This window comes from Mytilus edulis, chromosome 8 (assembly GCF_963676685.1).
Source record: "Mytilus edulis chromosome 8, xbMytEdul2.2, whole genome shotgun sequence".
Taxonomy (NCBI): domain Eukaryota; kingdom Metazoa; phylum Mollusca; class Bivalvia; order Mytilida; family Mytilidae; genus Mytilus; species Mytilus edulis.
Genome location: NC_092351.1, coordinates 18,414,765 through 18,429,373, shown reverse-complemented (window position 1 = coordinate 18,429,373; position 14,609 = coordinate 18,414,765). Strand labels below are relative to the sequence as shown.

General features: G+C 31.9%; 2 protein-coding genes across 10 annotated transcripts in view; one reads left to right on the top strand and one right to left on the bottom strand.

The window, feature by feature from the left end:
- The first annotated feature begins 4,962 nt into the window (after positions 1-4,962).
- Positions 4,963-14,609, top strand: part of LOC139484979 (uncharacterized) — a 36,116-nt gene continuing 26,469 nt past the window's right edge. For 4 of the 7 annotated variants that reach the window (XM_071269050.1, XM_071269045.1, XM_071269052.1 and 1 more), the window contains exon 1: positions 5,041-5,406. In XM_071269050.1, the coding sequence (XP_071125151.1) occupies positions 5,332-5,406 (75 nt within the window). In that variant the 5' untranslated portion in view covers positions 5,041-5,331. Of the gene's footprint in view, positions 5,407-14,609 lie in introns of all 7 variants that reach the window. The other 3 variants (XM_071269049.1, XM_071269048.1, XM_071269047.1) reach the window with 2 other exon arrangements.
- The window catches only part of LOC139484982 (FHF complex subunit HOOK-interacting protein 1B-like), a 626,211-nt gene continuing 621,465 nt past the window's right edge, over positions 9,864-14,609 (bottom strand). For all 3 annotated transcript variants that reach the window (XR_011655220.1, XR_011655221.1, XR_011655219.1), the window contains one exon: positions 9,864-10,153. The gene's annotated coding sequence lies outside the window, so the exon portion shown is untranslated. The remainder of the gene's footprint in view (positions 10,154-14,609) is intronic.

Sequence of the window (14,609 nt, the reverse complement as noted above, 5' to 3'; positions counted from 1 at the left end):
GTTGATTGGACATCAACTTCAATAAAAACTACCTCGACCAAAAACTTTAACCTGGAGAGGGACAGACGGACGAACGGACGAACGAACAGGCGGACGAACGAACGAACAGACGGACGGACGCAGAGACCAGAAAACATAATGCCCATAAATGGGGCATAAAAAATCATAAACCATCGATACCTTACATCTTACTTTATGCGAAAGTATGTAAATGATACCTTACATCTTACCTAATGCGAGAGTATGTAAATGAACCATCGATACATTACATCTTACCTAATGCGAGAGTATGTAAATGAAAACAGTTTTTCAGGACAACAAATAGACGAGATTAGTACCCGTAAAAAGCCACAAACATTAAAGATGGCTGTATGCTGTATTAAGTTTTTAAAAAATCTTTGAAACAGGCGAACACCTAAATAGTTCTTACAATAGTTTTATATTGTGCAGAGCATGCACTTTCCCGTAGCAAGGCAACGGATTCAACTCTTTGTGACGCCTTCTTTGTATGCGTTCTGGTTAGTTATATCATTGAAAAATTAAATAATTTCCACATTTTCATAGTTTTTATAAGCGAAAATGTGGTGTTTTTAAAGGCTGATCGATGTTGAAGAAAGTTTCTATCGACAAAATTATAACCCGTATACAATCGACAAGTTTTTATTTAATTCTCAAAACTTGCTTGAATTATAGTAATATTGAAAGCATTACAGCAACTTCATTGTTCCGTGTTCAATGAAAAAAGGGTTTCTTTGTCAAATAATCAGATTTGAACTGGAATTGCTTTAAAATTATATTTTTTTCAGTTTATTAATGAAGAACTCCTACTTCCTGAAAACAAAACAAAATTGTTTTTCGTTTTGAACAGACAGTTGTTTGTTTAAAACAAACTGATTTCACCGCATGTAAAAAGTTTGTTTTTCAGTGCAAGATTAATTTTCTCTCGCCGTCTTTAATCCATGAAAAGGCTTGATCTTCTAGTAGTTTTAACCGCAATATTGATCCAACTCGATAATAAAGACTTTCTGTTTTTTCGCTTTGCTATGCATGTTGAATTCCATCAGTTTTATTGGTAAATGAAAATCAAACAATGACCTACACCAACGTTACTTGTTACGTAGCTGTCTTATTGGTAATCTCATTGATTGATTGTTGATTGATTAACCCTTTCCCTTTCATGCATTTTAGACCTTTACTTATCGAAAATATATTATCGAAGTTTAAATGAATACAGAATTTGCATCAATGGTCATACACATGCCATGTTGGGCTCAAATGAAAGATAATTGGTAAAATATTTCAAAAAATTAAGTTTGAAGATAATTCGTAATTTTTTGGTCACGTGGTATATTTCCAAAAGTCACGTGACTGTTGGAGAAAAAGTGAAAAAATACGAAATCCTTGGGCAAAAAGTCGTGCAGAGACATATTGGTGGGCTAATAGGGTCAGGTTTTGATGGAAACACAATGCCTCGAGTCTGTTGAAGCCATATAAGTTATCATAGTGGTATAAATAGACGTATAACGTGCTATAGGCCTTGAAATATCGATGTCCGTAACATTCAAAATAATTGATTTTAGACGCTCTTCAAGTTTGTCCGATTTCAAACTTGGACCCTAGTTATTTGTCTAATTCGTTTTCAATCAATCAGCAACCTAAACTTTGTTTTTACAAGGGAAAATTCATTGAATTACCAATGCTAGCTCGATCTGGGACACCCTTGACCGAGCCCGATGGAGCAAAGGGGGTAAAAACTAGAGGCTCTAAAGAGCCTGTGTCGCTCACCTTGGTCTATGTGCATATTAAACAAAGGACACAAATGGATTCATGACAAAATTGTATTTTGGTGATGGTGATGTGTTTGAAGTTCTTACTTTCTGAACGATTTTGCTTCTTACAATATTATCTATAATGAACTTTGCCCATTAGTAACAGAGAACTATATTTGGTAAAAATTTACATAAATTTACCAAATTAATGAAAATTGTTAAAAATTGACTATAAAGGGCAATAACTCCTTAAGGGGTCAATTGACCATTAAGGTCATGTTGACTTATTTGTAGATCTTACTTTGCTGAACATTATTGCTGTTTACAGTTTATCGCTATCTATAATAGTATTCAAGATAACCAAAAACGGCAAAATTTCTTTAAAAATTACCATTTGGAGGGCAGCAACCCAACAACCAGTTGTCCAATTCATCTGAAAAATTCAGGGCAGATAGATATTGACTTGATTAACAAATTAACTTCTTGTCAGATTTGCTCTAAATGCTTTGGTTTCATAGTTATAAGCCAAAAACTGCATTTTACCCCTATGTTTTATTTTTAGCTGTGGCGGCCATCTTAGTTGGTTGACCAAGTCATGCCACACATTTTTTAAACTAGATACCCCAAAGATGATTGTGGCCAAGTTTGGATTAGTTTGGCCCAGTAGTTTCAGAGGAGAAGATTTTTGTAAAAGATTACTTTAATTTACGAAAAATGGTTAAAAATTTACTATAAAGGGCAATAACTCCTAAACGGGTCAACTGACCATTTTCGTCATGTTGACCTTTTTGTAGATCTTACTTTGATGAACATTATTGCTGTTTACAGTTTATCTCTATCTATAATAATATTCAAGATAATAACCAAAAACAGCAAAATTTCCTCAAAATTACCAATTCAGGGGCAGCAACCCAACAACAGGTTGACCGATTCATCTGAAAATTTCAGGGCAGATAGATCTTGACCTGATAAACATTTTTACCCCACATCAGATTTCCTCTAAATGCTTTGGTTTTTGAGTTATAAGCCAAAAACTGCATTTTACCCCTATGTTCTATTTTTAGCCGTGGCGGCCATCTTGGTTGGTTGACCGGGTCACGCCACACATTTTTTAAACTAGATACCCCAAAGATGATTGTGGCCAAGTTTGGATTAATTTGGCCCAGTAGTTTCAGAGGAGAAGATTTTTGTAAAAGATTACTTATATTTATGAAATTTTCAATGCAAAATTAAGAAAAAAGAATATAAAATTATGACATTGTTTTGGTACAAGTGAGTTGAATTCAATTTCGACTTTATTGGTTATAAAAGGTTAAGAGATAAAATCGTGCAATTTTTATATCAATACATCGAACTTTCATTGTTGACAAATCCTGATAATCCGTCAATGTATATATGTTTTAAGCAGGAACAGGAGAATAGATAATTAGATATAAATAATAAGATATTTTTTTTCAAAATTAATATAAAAAATGAGTGTAATTCATATAAATAAACGTATAACTATCCTAAGACCATCATAAGATACCTCTCGCGTTGTCCTAACTTTATGACCAACTTTAAGAGATGTCCTAATTTAGGACCGCTTTGTGAAACCCACTTAGGACTATGATATGTCGTAAGACCATCCTAAGACATGTCTTAGTCCTAAGACAGCTTCGTGAAACTGGGCCCTGATTTTTAGTGTAATTCAAGTTTGTGATTTCGCTGCTACACTAAAAATTACATTTGCAACTAGTGTAAAAGTTAGAACTATTAGTTTAATACTATTCTTCAAAAACTCACTGCACAGTTATTGAAAAAAGTCATAAATCCTCTTAAAAGAGCACTTTTCTTTGCACTTCTTTTTGAGAATATCCCTCAAAATTCGAAGAAAAATAAATGTTTTTTTACAGAAAAATTACACATCAGTAAGTGGCGACTTGTTTATTAACTAATAATGATAGAGGATTGATGCACATTAAATCGCATTGCTGGTTATCTGAGGATTAGTTTGAGCCCTTAACCACATCTGTACGTCAGCAAATGGCGATTAAACATGTCTAAATGTCCAAAAAAAATCTTGAAATTGGTTTCACCGGTAAGCTGTACCGGTGTGAAAGGGAGAGGGTTAATGTTCTGCAGCAAATGTTTCATGCATGGTCAGGACTATGGCATCATACCACATCTTCTTACTTCTACATGTGGTATACAATCAAAATGTTTTATAACGTTATCAACATTTGTTTGAATAGTAAAATTTATTACATAAAGAATTAGAATTTCATTGATTTTCTTTTATGGTACTTATATGACTTCATTTTATTACAACTTGTACAAGCTAAATGTTCAAAGTAGGTGCAAAGTATTACTTCACCTTTACTGTTGCTATACTGCAACTACATGTATATACAGATATTCTTCATTTACGCGGACTTCTAATTTGGACACGTACTTCTAATTTAGCTTGAATTGTCTAAATGCACATCAAAAGTAGCAGATAACTTGCTACGTTTCTAAAGCACATGTACTTTGAATAAACAGATATTTGCAATAGAAGCCATAAAACCCCTATATAATTCAATATTGGTACCAATATTTCACGTCAGAAGAGTGTTACTTATCGAAAGAGATAACCCCTAACATCGACTCTAAACAAATAAGTGTCCGTTTCTGAATAGGAATAACAGTATTTAACGCCATTATTACATATATCAAGTATCATAATTTTACTGAACATAAATTTACTGCATATTAGTTTTCACTTTTATTTTTCAATCGTTTTGAGACTTTAAACTTTAATTAGGGGCACTGTGTCACAGGGTTGGATAAAAATTATTATATAAATGCTCTCTATGTATAAAGATTGAAATCCTGTTAACAAAAATGCGCAATTACAGCCAGCTCTGTTCGCTGCAACAAATGATAATTGTATTAAGTATTCGTGTCAATCTTTAAACTGCAAAAAAATATTCTGAATTCATGCCAAGTGTTATTAAATTCAATCGATTGACAATTATTCTAAATCAAAATTAATAATAAAATAAATTGAATTATGAATTGTTTAAAAAGCAATAAAGGTTATCCGACTCATTTCCATTTGATACACCACTACCATTTAAATACAAATTATTTATTGTTCTACCCATTAAAATCAAACTAGATCAATATTTGCTGTATATAGGTATCTCATTTTCATATCGATCTTTTAAAAGAGAAAACATTTATAAAACTGGATAAGCAAAATAAATATTTATCCTAAACCGGATTTGACTACTACGTTCAAAACGTCAGGCAGCCTGAATAGTCGTAACATGGTAAGTTTATAGGCACTTTCGTAATCGACGAACTACCTTTTATAGCTTACCATTTTCTATAATTTTAGTTAATTACCCTATACGGACCTCTGTGTATTGACAAAATATATTCCCCGAGTGATTTGAACTGTGACAGAATTACAATAAGACGGTATAATTCTTTTGAAGTATGTAAACTAAATCTCAGGTTGGAATTACTTTACAACGAAGTGCATATTATGATAATTTAACAAAACTGCGATAATTGATAAAATTTTAAATTTTAAATGTCGAAATTTACGGATTCATCTTTAATTGTTGAAGATTATTCTGATAAGAGAAAGTCTGATGAAGCGAGATGGGTAAGCATTTTTAACCTACAATTATTTAATAAGAGAATTCAAATTAATGCAACGATATAAGTTTGTTTACATGTTGACAAATTAAATACCTTATTATCTTAAAGATATTTATTTGTTTGACGATTTCACACCTGATAATTTTAGAAATTAAATATATTTAAAATTGAATCCTTTATGATAAAGATGTTGAACTTCCACTAATGATTGACCGTCATCATTTTTCATATAAATAATTGAATGATTGTTTTCACAAGAAACTGAATTATGATATTGTATTATTGTATTTGTCAATAGGAAACAGTTTGAAGTATTATAGTAGGTACAAAGGAATTTCTGGCCTACTCTGTTTCACTGAAAATATGCATGTCATGAATATAATTCCGATAGACAAAAAAATCGATGTGTTCATTGTTTTAAACGGTATAAAGGAAATTGTAAACAATAACGTTACAAATTATAAACTTTTTTATAATAACATATATTGCATGCATGGTTACGACCAGTTATTACCATCAAACATGTAAGGTAAAAAAATTGCTGAGTCGAAGCAAATAAATTTGTACATGTATAAAGGTCATAATTAAGCAATAATAATTTTGTTTGTTATATGCCAATTTGCAATTTGCAACTTTGCCAATATCTAGTTAAATTATTATACTTTAAGACAGTTAAAATTATGAGTTAATTTATCATGCACATTTGGCACAAATTCAAACCATATACTTGATTGTGCATTCAATTACGTGAATGTAAACATTGTATGGAGGGATTTCACCTTTTCAAATACCCAAGATAACATTTTTGTTGACTAAATACGAGCATATCCTTCTTTTATATTATATTGCAATCAGGATAAGTAGAATGCATTTAAAACATAAAGTTTTACATCAAAAGGTTTACGACCAGATTTATGGATTTGGTTATAAGCTATTCTGACTATTGAGGAATGCCAAATAAATACGGTAGGAGTGGAAATGTTTTGGCATAAAATAGTATGCATTATAATGTGACCTATACTTGATACTATCATTGTCTGTTCTGGTGGATACATGATGTAGTTGTCCCTTGAAGTTTGACAATCATATCCCATCCCATAAGTTCTTGTTTTCATATCATTTTTTTTTAACATGTTGGCATTTTCTTAATATCAAGGACTAAGATTGGATATCAATACCCCTATTCTTTTGATAAAAAATGCAGCTATTTTGAACTTTAAGCAAGTTAGTGTTTACGAGATTTGATGGTGTTGCTAAATGTTAGATACTGTATTATGACCTTAAATGAAAAACATGCTTTAAGCAAAAGATTTGTAAATTTCGTACTTCCAAAGCGTCTTGATTTACGTAATCAGAAAATTTGAAAGCCAGGACCATGCGTAAATTCGTTGAAATTTGGTTAAATCTGTTGTGGGATTGCTGTGCCGTTGGTGGAGGGTAACTTTTTACTCTAACGAAAATGTTTTCAAGCCTCTTCCTGTGGAATCGATGGAAGAGTTCATCATGACAACTTCACCATGCACAATAATACTGTACGTTTTACATTTTCTGTACTCCAAGGTCTAAACCATTACTTTACAATATCTGTGTTGGACATATTTAAATCAAAGGAGACTTTAGCTACCGCCAATGAGACAACAATACAAAGAAGAAAAAAAACATCTGCAGGTCAGCACACAATCTCTATCACTACAATAGACAACAGCATAGAGGAAATGGGGATTGTGTCAAAGAGACAAATACCCGACCAAAGAGCAGAATACAGTCCAATGCAACCATTGGGTCTTCTGATCCACTATCAAGAATGTATAGTCGACATCACCAACATCTACAGAAGTGTTCAGCTAGTTTTGACTAAATTTAAGACACACTTTCAAAGAGCTGCCATCGGTTAACACCAATTTCTTTCATGACAAAACAACTTAGATATATATCAAAAGATTTAAAATCGGATAAAACACATTCGTTTATCTATGTACATTTTGAAATTTGAATAAAAACAAAAGTGTCAATAAATTTGACACCTTTAAAAATCTGCTAAGCGAAGGAAAAAGTGAAACAACGAACATGTTAAAAGAAACCATGTAACGATATCTATGTAGGACCGAATACACAAGATATTTAAGACGCTACATTCCATTTGTCTTCCGAACAATGAAACGTTTACAAATTATCTATTTATTTAAGGTCTATCTTGATCTGGTACGGATTGTTGATTTAGGTGAATTGGATTAGCTCGTATCGATCTTTGACAAATAGGTAGAATAACGGTAAACAATACATATCTTGTAATTTAACTCTGATTTATAACGGATCAATAGTTCGAACGATCAGCTACTAGAAATGTCGGGTACGTGAGGTCTTTATCTTTCCCTAGATGAACCGTTAGGTGCCGTGACGCTCCGAAATGTCAGATTGTTTGTTTTTATTGTTAAAGAGATACAGATAAAACATGAATTACTGGTACCGTCCTGTTGTTTGTTGTCGATGAAGCATCTCTGATAAATGGACCAGGTTACAAGATGGACGAATTATGTCGTTACGTAGTTCAATTAAAACATTATCATTGACATCATCAATCAATACTATAACATATTGTCTTGTAATCATGTTACAATTTTACGAACAATTATAATTAAATAATACTAGACAAATACAAACGCCTCGTCATTTGGTATTTGATGAACGATTGTCTTATTTGCGATCGATCGTGTCACAGCATCTTGTCCTTATAAAAAGTACCACGTACGATTATCATCTTTTGTGATGGAATGCGGTAGTGGTTGATAGAACAGGTGGCGTCATATAAATAACATGACTTCATCTAAAGAACATTTACAATGAAGCAACACTGTAGCTTGAATTATTTTTATTTCAACTTTTCCAAGTGACATGTACCTCCTTTATAAGGGGTCGGGATATTGGAAGACGGCAGCATGATGTAAAACACAAATCTTCTTGGCCTTCAAATATTCGCTCTTGATCAAACTGATGAAGGCATTTCCAGATAGCGCGTTGGACGCATGGAAATAACGTTTTATTTTGTTTTTATTTTATACAGCACTGGGTCGATGCATCTGATAGTAGATAATCTGTTCACGAGGGTATCATTATTTAACTTGGTAGTCAGACATGAGTACTTCGGTACTGGAAAGAATTATAACAAACCTTACTGGCTGTTTACAATTTTTTTAAATATAGAGAAATGTGAACCAGAAACCGAGAATATCAATAAAAAGCATGCGACCAAAAAAAAATTCCCATTCCCGAGTTCTTTAAATGAAATTTATATAACCGAGATTTTTGTAAGTAAGGTTTGAAAGTTTACCTTACTTGTAAAATACAAACTTTAGCCCGTCTGTTGCAAGTCTTAAATGAACGTAAAATAAGCACGAGTTTCGCACCCAATGCAAGCGCAGCTACGTCTAGAACTGGATCAATAAGGTAGTATCAAGACCTCGAACGATAATTTTATCAACAATTAAACAACTACGTTTGCAATCAATCAAGTTAATTTAATATAGAATCAAGCCACAGTTGTCAAGTTACATTTTAATTTTTCAAATCCTAAAATCGCATTCTATCATCTATTGCATTGTATGGAACATAGCACCACTATTTTTCAAAGAACAATTTGAACCTTCTGCGTTAACGGGAAGACTATATCCATGTATACACGTATGAGACCCGAAATGAAGTGTTGTCTTTATTTTACCTTATCAGTTTCATCACTGTTGGTGTGTGTTTGGCCTATAAGGCTATTCAACGCTTCTGGTCACGGTACTGAATTATTAGCCTGTTATATTTGATGAGTTCTGGAAAGGGATTTTGAACATAGTCTTATTCGATCACTAAATATGTTTAATGGGTGTAATTAAAAGTTTCACCTTTTTTTATGGTGTGACTACCAACTTCAAGATTAAAAGATAAGCAAGCTTATTAATATTTGTAATCTTAAAAATACATTCTTATTTAAGTATGATACTAGAACGAATTCTATCGTACAAACAATTGAGAAGACGTCGTATGCACTTAAGCTATCTTTTTTAAAATACTTCAATTTTCAAAAATAAACTGAAATATCATGGCAACATAAGAAAAATATTGCAAGATCAAAAAAATTTTAAAACACTTAATTTAAGGTAGATTCATGGTATACCGCCATCTTGGATCGTACAATCACAGTACAAAATCGGTCTAGTTATTTGCCTAAATCTGCAAATTTGGAGACAAATTTGCAATTCAATGGTTAGACTATTTTTTCTATTTAGAGAAAACTTGTTAATTAATGGTATTATTCAAAATATTTTAACAAATATTATTTCTTTTGGTTTTAAATTTTTTTTTTTCAAATGTGCCATTTCAGGGGAGATAACTCTTTTAGTACAAAATTTATACTGGGCTAAAAGGGAAATTTTTTATTTTTACTTGTAGCAAGAAAACAAGTTCGGTGACACCATGTTTTCTTTTTATTTTCTTAAAACATATTATGAAACCTTTCTTCTCACAATTTATTTCAAAATTCTATCTCATAGAATTTTTTTTATGCACACTAATGTGTTTTTTTCATGAACAAACTAACCAAATTTTGGCAATTTTTAACGCCTCATAGCTTGAAAAATAGCACGGTGACCCATACTTTTTATTAAATTTTTGAAAAGAGCATAGTAAAATCTTCATTTTGGCAAATTATAAAAAAATTCTGTCTCAAAAAATATATACTTGTGATCTACCTTAATTAAGAATAATATCTACCAGTTATTGGTTTAGATTTTTAACACGGTAGATTTGAGGGTATTTATAACACACTGGCTTTTGTATTTTAAATTGTTCAAGATTACGCTACATTTAGCAGGTAAAAAGAAAGTTAACAAGTAAGAAACATTAACGGATAAAAATTATTTACAAATATTTGGATTTAGGTTAACGAAGGAAACATAAGGTTTGATACAGTGGCATGGTATTCATATTGTTTTGCTATTGTACTAATAAAACTGAGCTGTGGTATGATTGCCAATGAGACAACTATTCACTATACAGACTAATCGAAGAAGTTAGCAGCTAAAGGTCACCGTACGGCATTCAACGATGAGCGGCGTCCATACCGCATAGCAAGCTATGAAACTATAAAACATGCGAAAACAAATACGATATATAGCAACAAACGGCAAACATCAAATTACAGGCCCCTGATTTGGGACAGGTGCATACAGGCACATGCATATGATGATGTGGTTAGTTTAAAAATGTTAGCGTGCGAGACCAACCATCCCCTATCCTGGGACAGTGGTGAAACAGGAAAACACAAAAACAAACTGTCCAAAACAATGCATACGACAACCTCTGAAATACAGGCTTTTTGTTTGTTAGACGTGCCTGCACGTTAAAATATAAATTGCGCCATTTATTTTCGCTATACAATTCGTGTTAACTTTTTTCTTCTGTCGTTTCATTGTATTAAAAAATCTTTCAAAATATTTTAAGCTATACAAAAAGTCGTGATGCCAGTACGTTCAATGCATTAAAACATTATGAAAATGTAAATAGATTCGACAAGATAATAAGCAATAAAAAAAAATCAATTCACCTCGGCTTTTGGCCTCGATATACATATGATAGTATAGAGGTATTAAATCCTTGTACTAATATCACAGATAGAATTTTATTGTATGATATAATTAATTTAAAAAATTTCGAATGTTAACTTACTTTATGCTTGTATGATATCAAATTACAAGGACATTACTTATTCAGTTTAAAGATATAAGGTATATGTCAGATAATCAAATTCTTCTTAATGCAACCAACATAAAGAAATATGCAACTATTTAGGCATCATAATCGCTGAAAATATCTTTTAAATGTTTGTTAAATACTTGTGAATAGTTAGCTGTCAAACTATGGTCGTAATATACACCAGGAAAAAATATCTGTCAACAAGAAACTGTGAGATTTACCTTAGAAAAATCCCATGTAGGTATACAAAAAAATGCAGAGGACCAAATACGTATTTAGGCTTTAATGAAGGTTAAATACTTCCATTAGTTTGATCAAAAGTGTTTTTAAAAGTATACATTGATGTTATCTACTCTTTTTTATCTTGAAATTAAAACTAGATACTAGCAGTTACATGAATCTAAATTTTAATTTCAATTGATAATTAAACCATGTAATCTTAGACTGTATATCTATTTGTACACCTCCAACGGATTAAGGTTAACGACGTCACAAGTAGTTTGAAAAAAGCATGTTTATTTGTAATACAACTTTGGTCCATTGCTTGATTGTTGGTTGCTTAACTCTAGTGACACGTATATCATGCATGTGTAGGACAAGAACAAATAAATATATGCAATAGGGGGTTACTGTAAAAGATGTCGTCCAGGTGGAAAGTCTGGGAAATTTCTACTGCCACTAGAAAATGAGGATACATTAGATATGGATAGAAAATAAGCCTTGCAACAGGCCACCAACGGACCCCTCAAATATTTTTGATGATGTTTCTTAAAGTTCGATGAGCATGACACTCTCTCTACATAAGGAAAAGGGTGTAACGTCTTCATTCTGATTGTTGGACGAGGCGGTGTATTTGTATTTGCTGCCGGTAGGAAGAAGACTTGTAGTGACCATATTTTTATTTCCATGTCACTTATGGGTTCATGAAAGTTACACATCAATGTAAAAATTAAGCGACGTCTTGCATATGAAAACATGATAAAATAAAGTGTTAACGTTAATACAGCAATTGTTGTATCAAATGATACAGTGTGTAAAGTGATGTGAATGCAGAGAGTTTAAAGTTAACAAGGAGCCGACTTGTTTAATCTTGCAAAATGTTTAAAAGTTGTCTGTCGAAGTCAGAAATCCCTTGTACACATAGTAGTTGTCTTTGTAATATCTTAATGCTATCTTTTTGTTATGTAATTTTAGAGAATTTGGTGCAGTAAACACTGTTGCACAGATCTCTGGTATAGTCTCTGATAAATGTACTCACTACAATTCTAGACTATCAGTCTATAGTTAAAACCATATGTTAACCTGTAGATGACTTTTTATGTGTTGTGTTGTTTGATTGCTGTCTCATTGACTTATCACTCAAGTCTCCGTACAATAATATGATTTTTGTATTTACTTTCGCTCGTGAAAACCATTCCAATAACTAGAATCATCAGAGCTTCATATAAAAGTCATCTAAAGCATCTCAATTGTCAGCATTTATTCCAAAAACAAAAATTGAGTTTACAATTGTGAATGTCTTATTTTTTGCCCAATTAAATTTGTTAGACGCAGGTTAAATCAATTGTTATAAAATAACTATACATTTTCCCCTTTAAGCAAATTGGCTCTATATAGTGTATACCAACCCAATAAAGTGGTCTATATCTGACTTAAAGGCATACTTTAAAGTATTATCAAAATCCTCTTTGTGAAACCAAGATATGATACGGATAAATAGTAAGTCCCTGCAATAAAATAGTTTGCATACTCTATTGATTGTAAGGTCAACGTTCGATTTCATAGTTCAATCCTAAGATTATCCGCTTAAGTCGGGGTATTATTGTTAATTGCAGCCCACACTTTCTTTGAGTTTCAGATACACCGGTGTTAGATATGAACTAATGATATAGAAAGTTTATGATATTACGCATTATTTTGCTGTATCGTTATTCTTCAGAAATCATGCCACTTTTAGTAAAATAAAAAAGTTAAAGTTACATATTTAAGTTCAAGAGCACTAAAACTAAAATAGAAAGTGCTGACGATGTTATTCTTTAAAAGAAATGTTTCAATTTTTCCCTCGTGTAAGTTACATTCGGTTGATATAACAGTTTTGGCGGAGTTATTGCTAAACACAATTGTTTTGTCACGTTCGAAAACGTTGAAAAACGATTCTTTGGAGTCCAAAACTTTTATTCAAAAACACTTGCCCTAGTACGAAATCGCTTTTATACGTTTATGTCGTTTATAATAAAAGAAATAATTTTCAATTTTACTTAACATCGGTATGCAAAGTTTTAATAATTGAAGAAGGTATTAAATGTTTTTCTATTCAGAACGATAAAATTGAATATTGTGTTTTTTGACAATCGAAGGTAATTAAAAGTTTAATTGCCGTATTCAAATGAATATTTTTATAAATAATTCAAATGAATAACGACCACAACGTTAACAGACCTGGTTAAAATGTATTAAAATGCTCAACAACACATTAAGAAGGAATTGAAAACATATAACCCTAAGTAGCATAACTTGAACTGTAATGGGATTTCTTTAAAGAGATTCAAACACGTTTGTAGATTAATCTTTATTCGGTCAAATCTGGGGCCAATAGATAAAAAAATGTAAAAGTTCCAGGTTAAATACATTAATTCTACATAACTCAAGTTGAGTGTAATTATACAGTAAAATTTTAATTATATGCTGAAAAGCGTTTGATTTAAATAGAAATGAAAGTTTAATGTTTAAAATAGATTTTTGTTGTTAATATTTATACATACACATACATACACACATCAATGTATGGTAAAGTCTTGTTTCACGATTCAAAGGTAGTTTGTGAGTTAATAGAAGTCTAGCACCTCTTGTTTCTTCGCTAGAGGTATAGGGGAGGGTTCAGATTTAAGAAAAAAAACATGTTTAACACGGGCGCTTTTTCTTGCCTGTCCAAAGTCAAGAGCCTCTGGCCTTTGTTCGTCACAGTCTATTATGATTTTTAACACTAATTTATTTTTATGTTTTGGAAGGGGCCCGTTTTGGAGTATACTTTGCCGTCCATTTTCACTGAACTTCCACGCATTTTTATTTAGTGGCCAGCTGAAGCCCACCACCGGGTGCGAGGTTTTCTCGTTGTGTTGAAGATCCATTGGTGGCCTTGTTTTCTGCTCTTTGGTCGGGTTGTTGTCTCTTTGACACATTCTCTATTTCCATTCTTAATTTATTGTGTACCATGAAGTTGCCTTCTTACTACTTTCTATTTACTTTAAAACCAATAAAGTGAACTGTGTACCCCTGAATCTGCAAAGATTATGATTCTTATTTGTTATCGGTCTTTAGTTTTCTATGTTGTGCTCTGTATACTGTTGTTAGTCTTTTGTTCTTTTTCTTTTATTTTGCCATGGCGTTGTCAGTTTATTTTTGACAAATGAGTTTGAATGTCAGTTTGGTATATTTGGCCTCTCTTTTGTACACACAGCTTTTGTATAAATA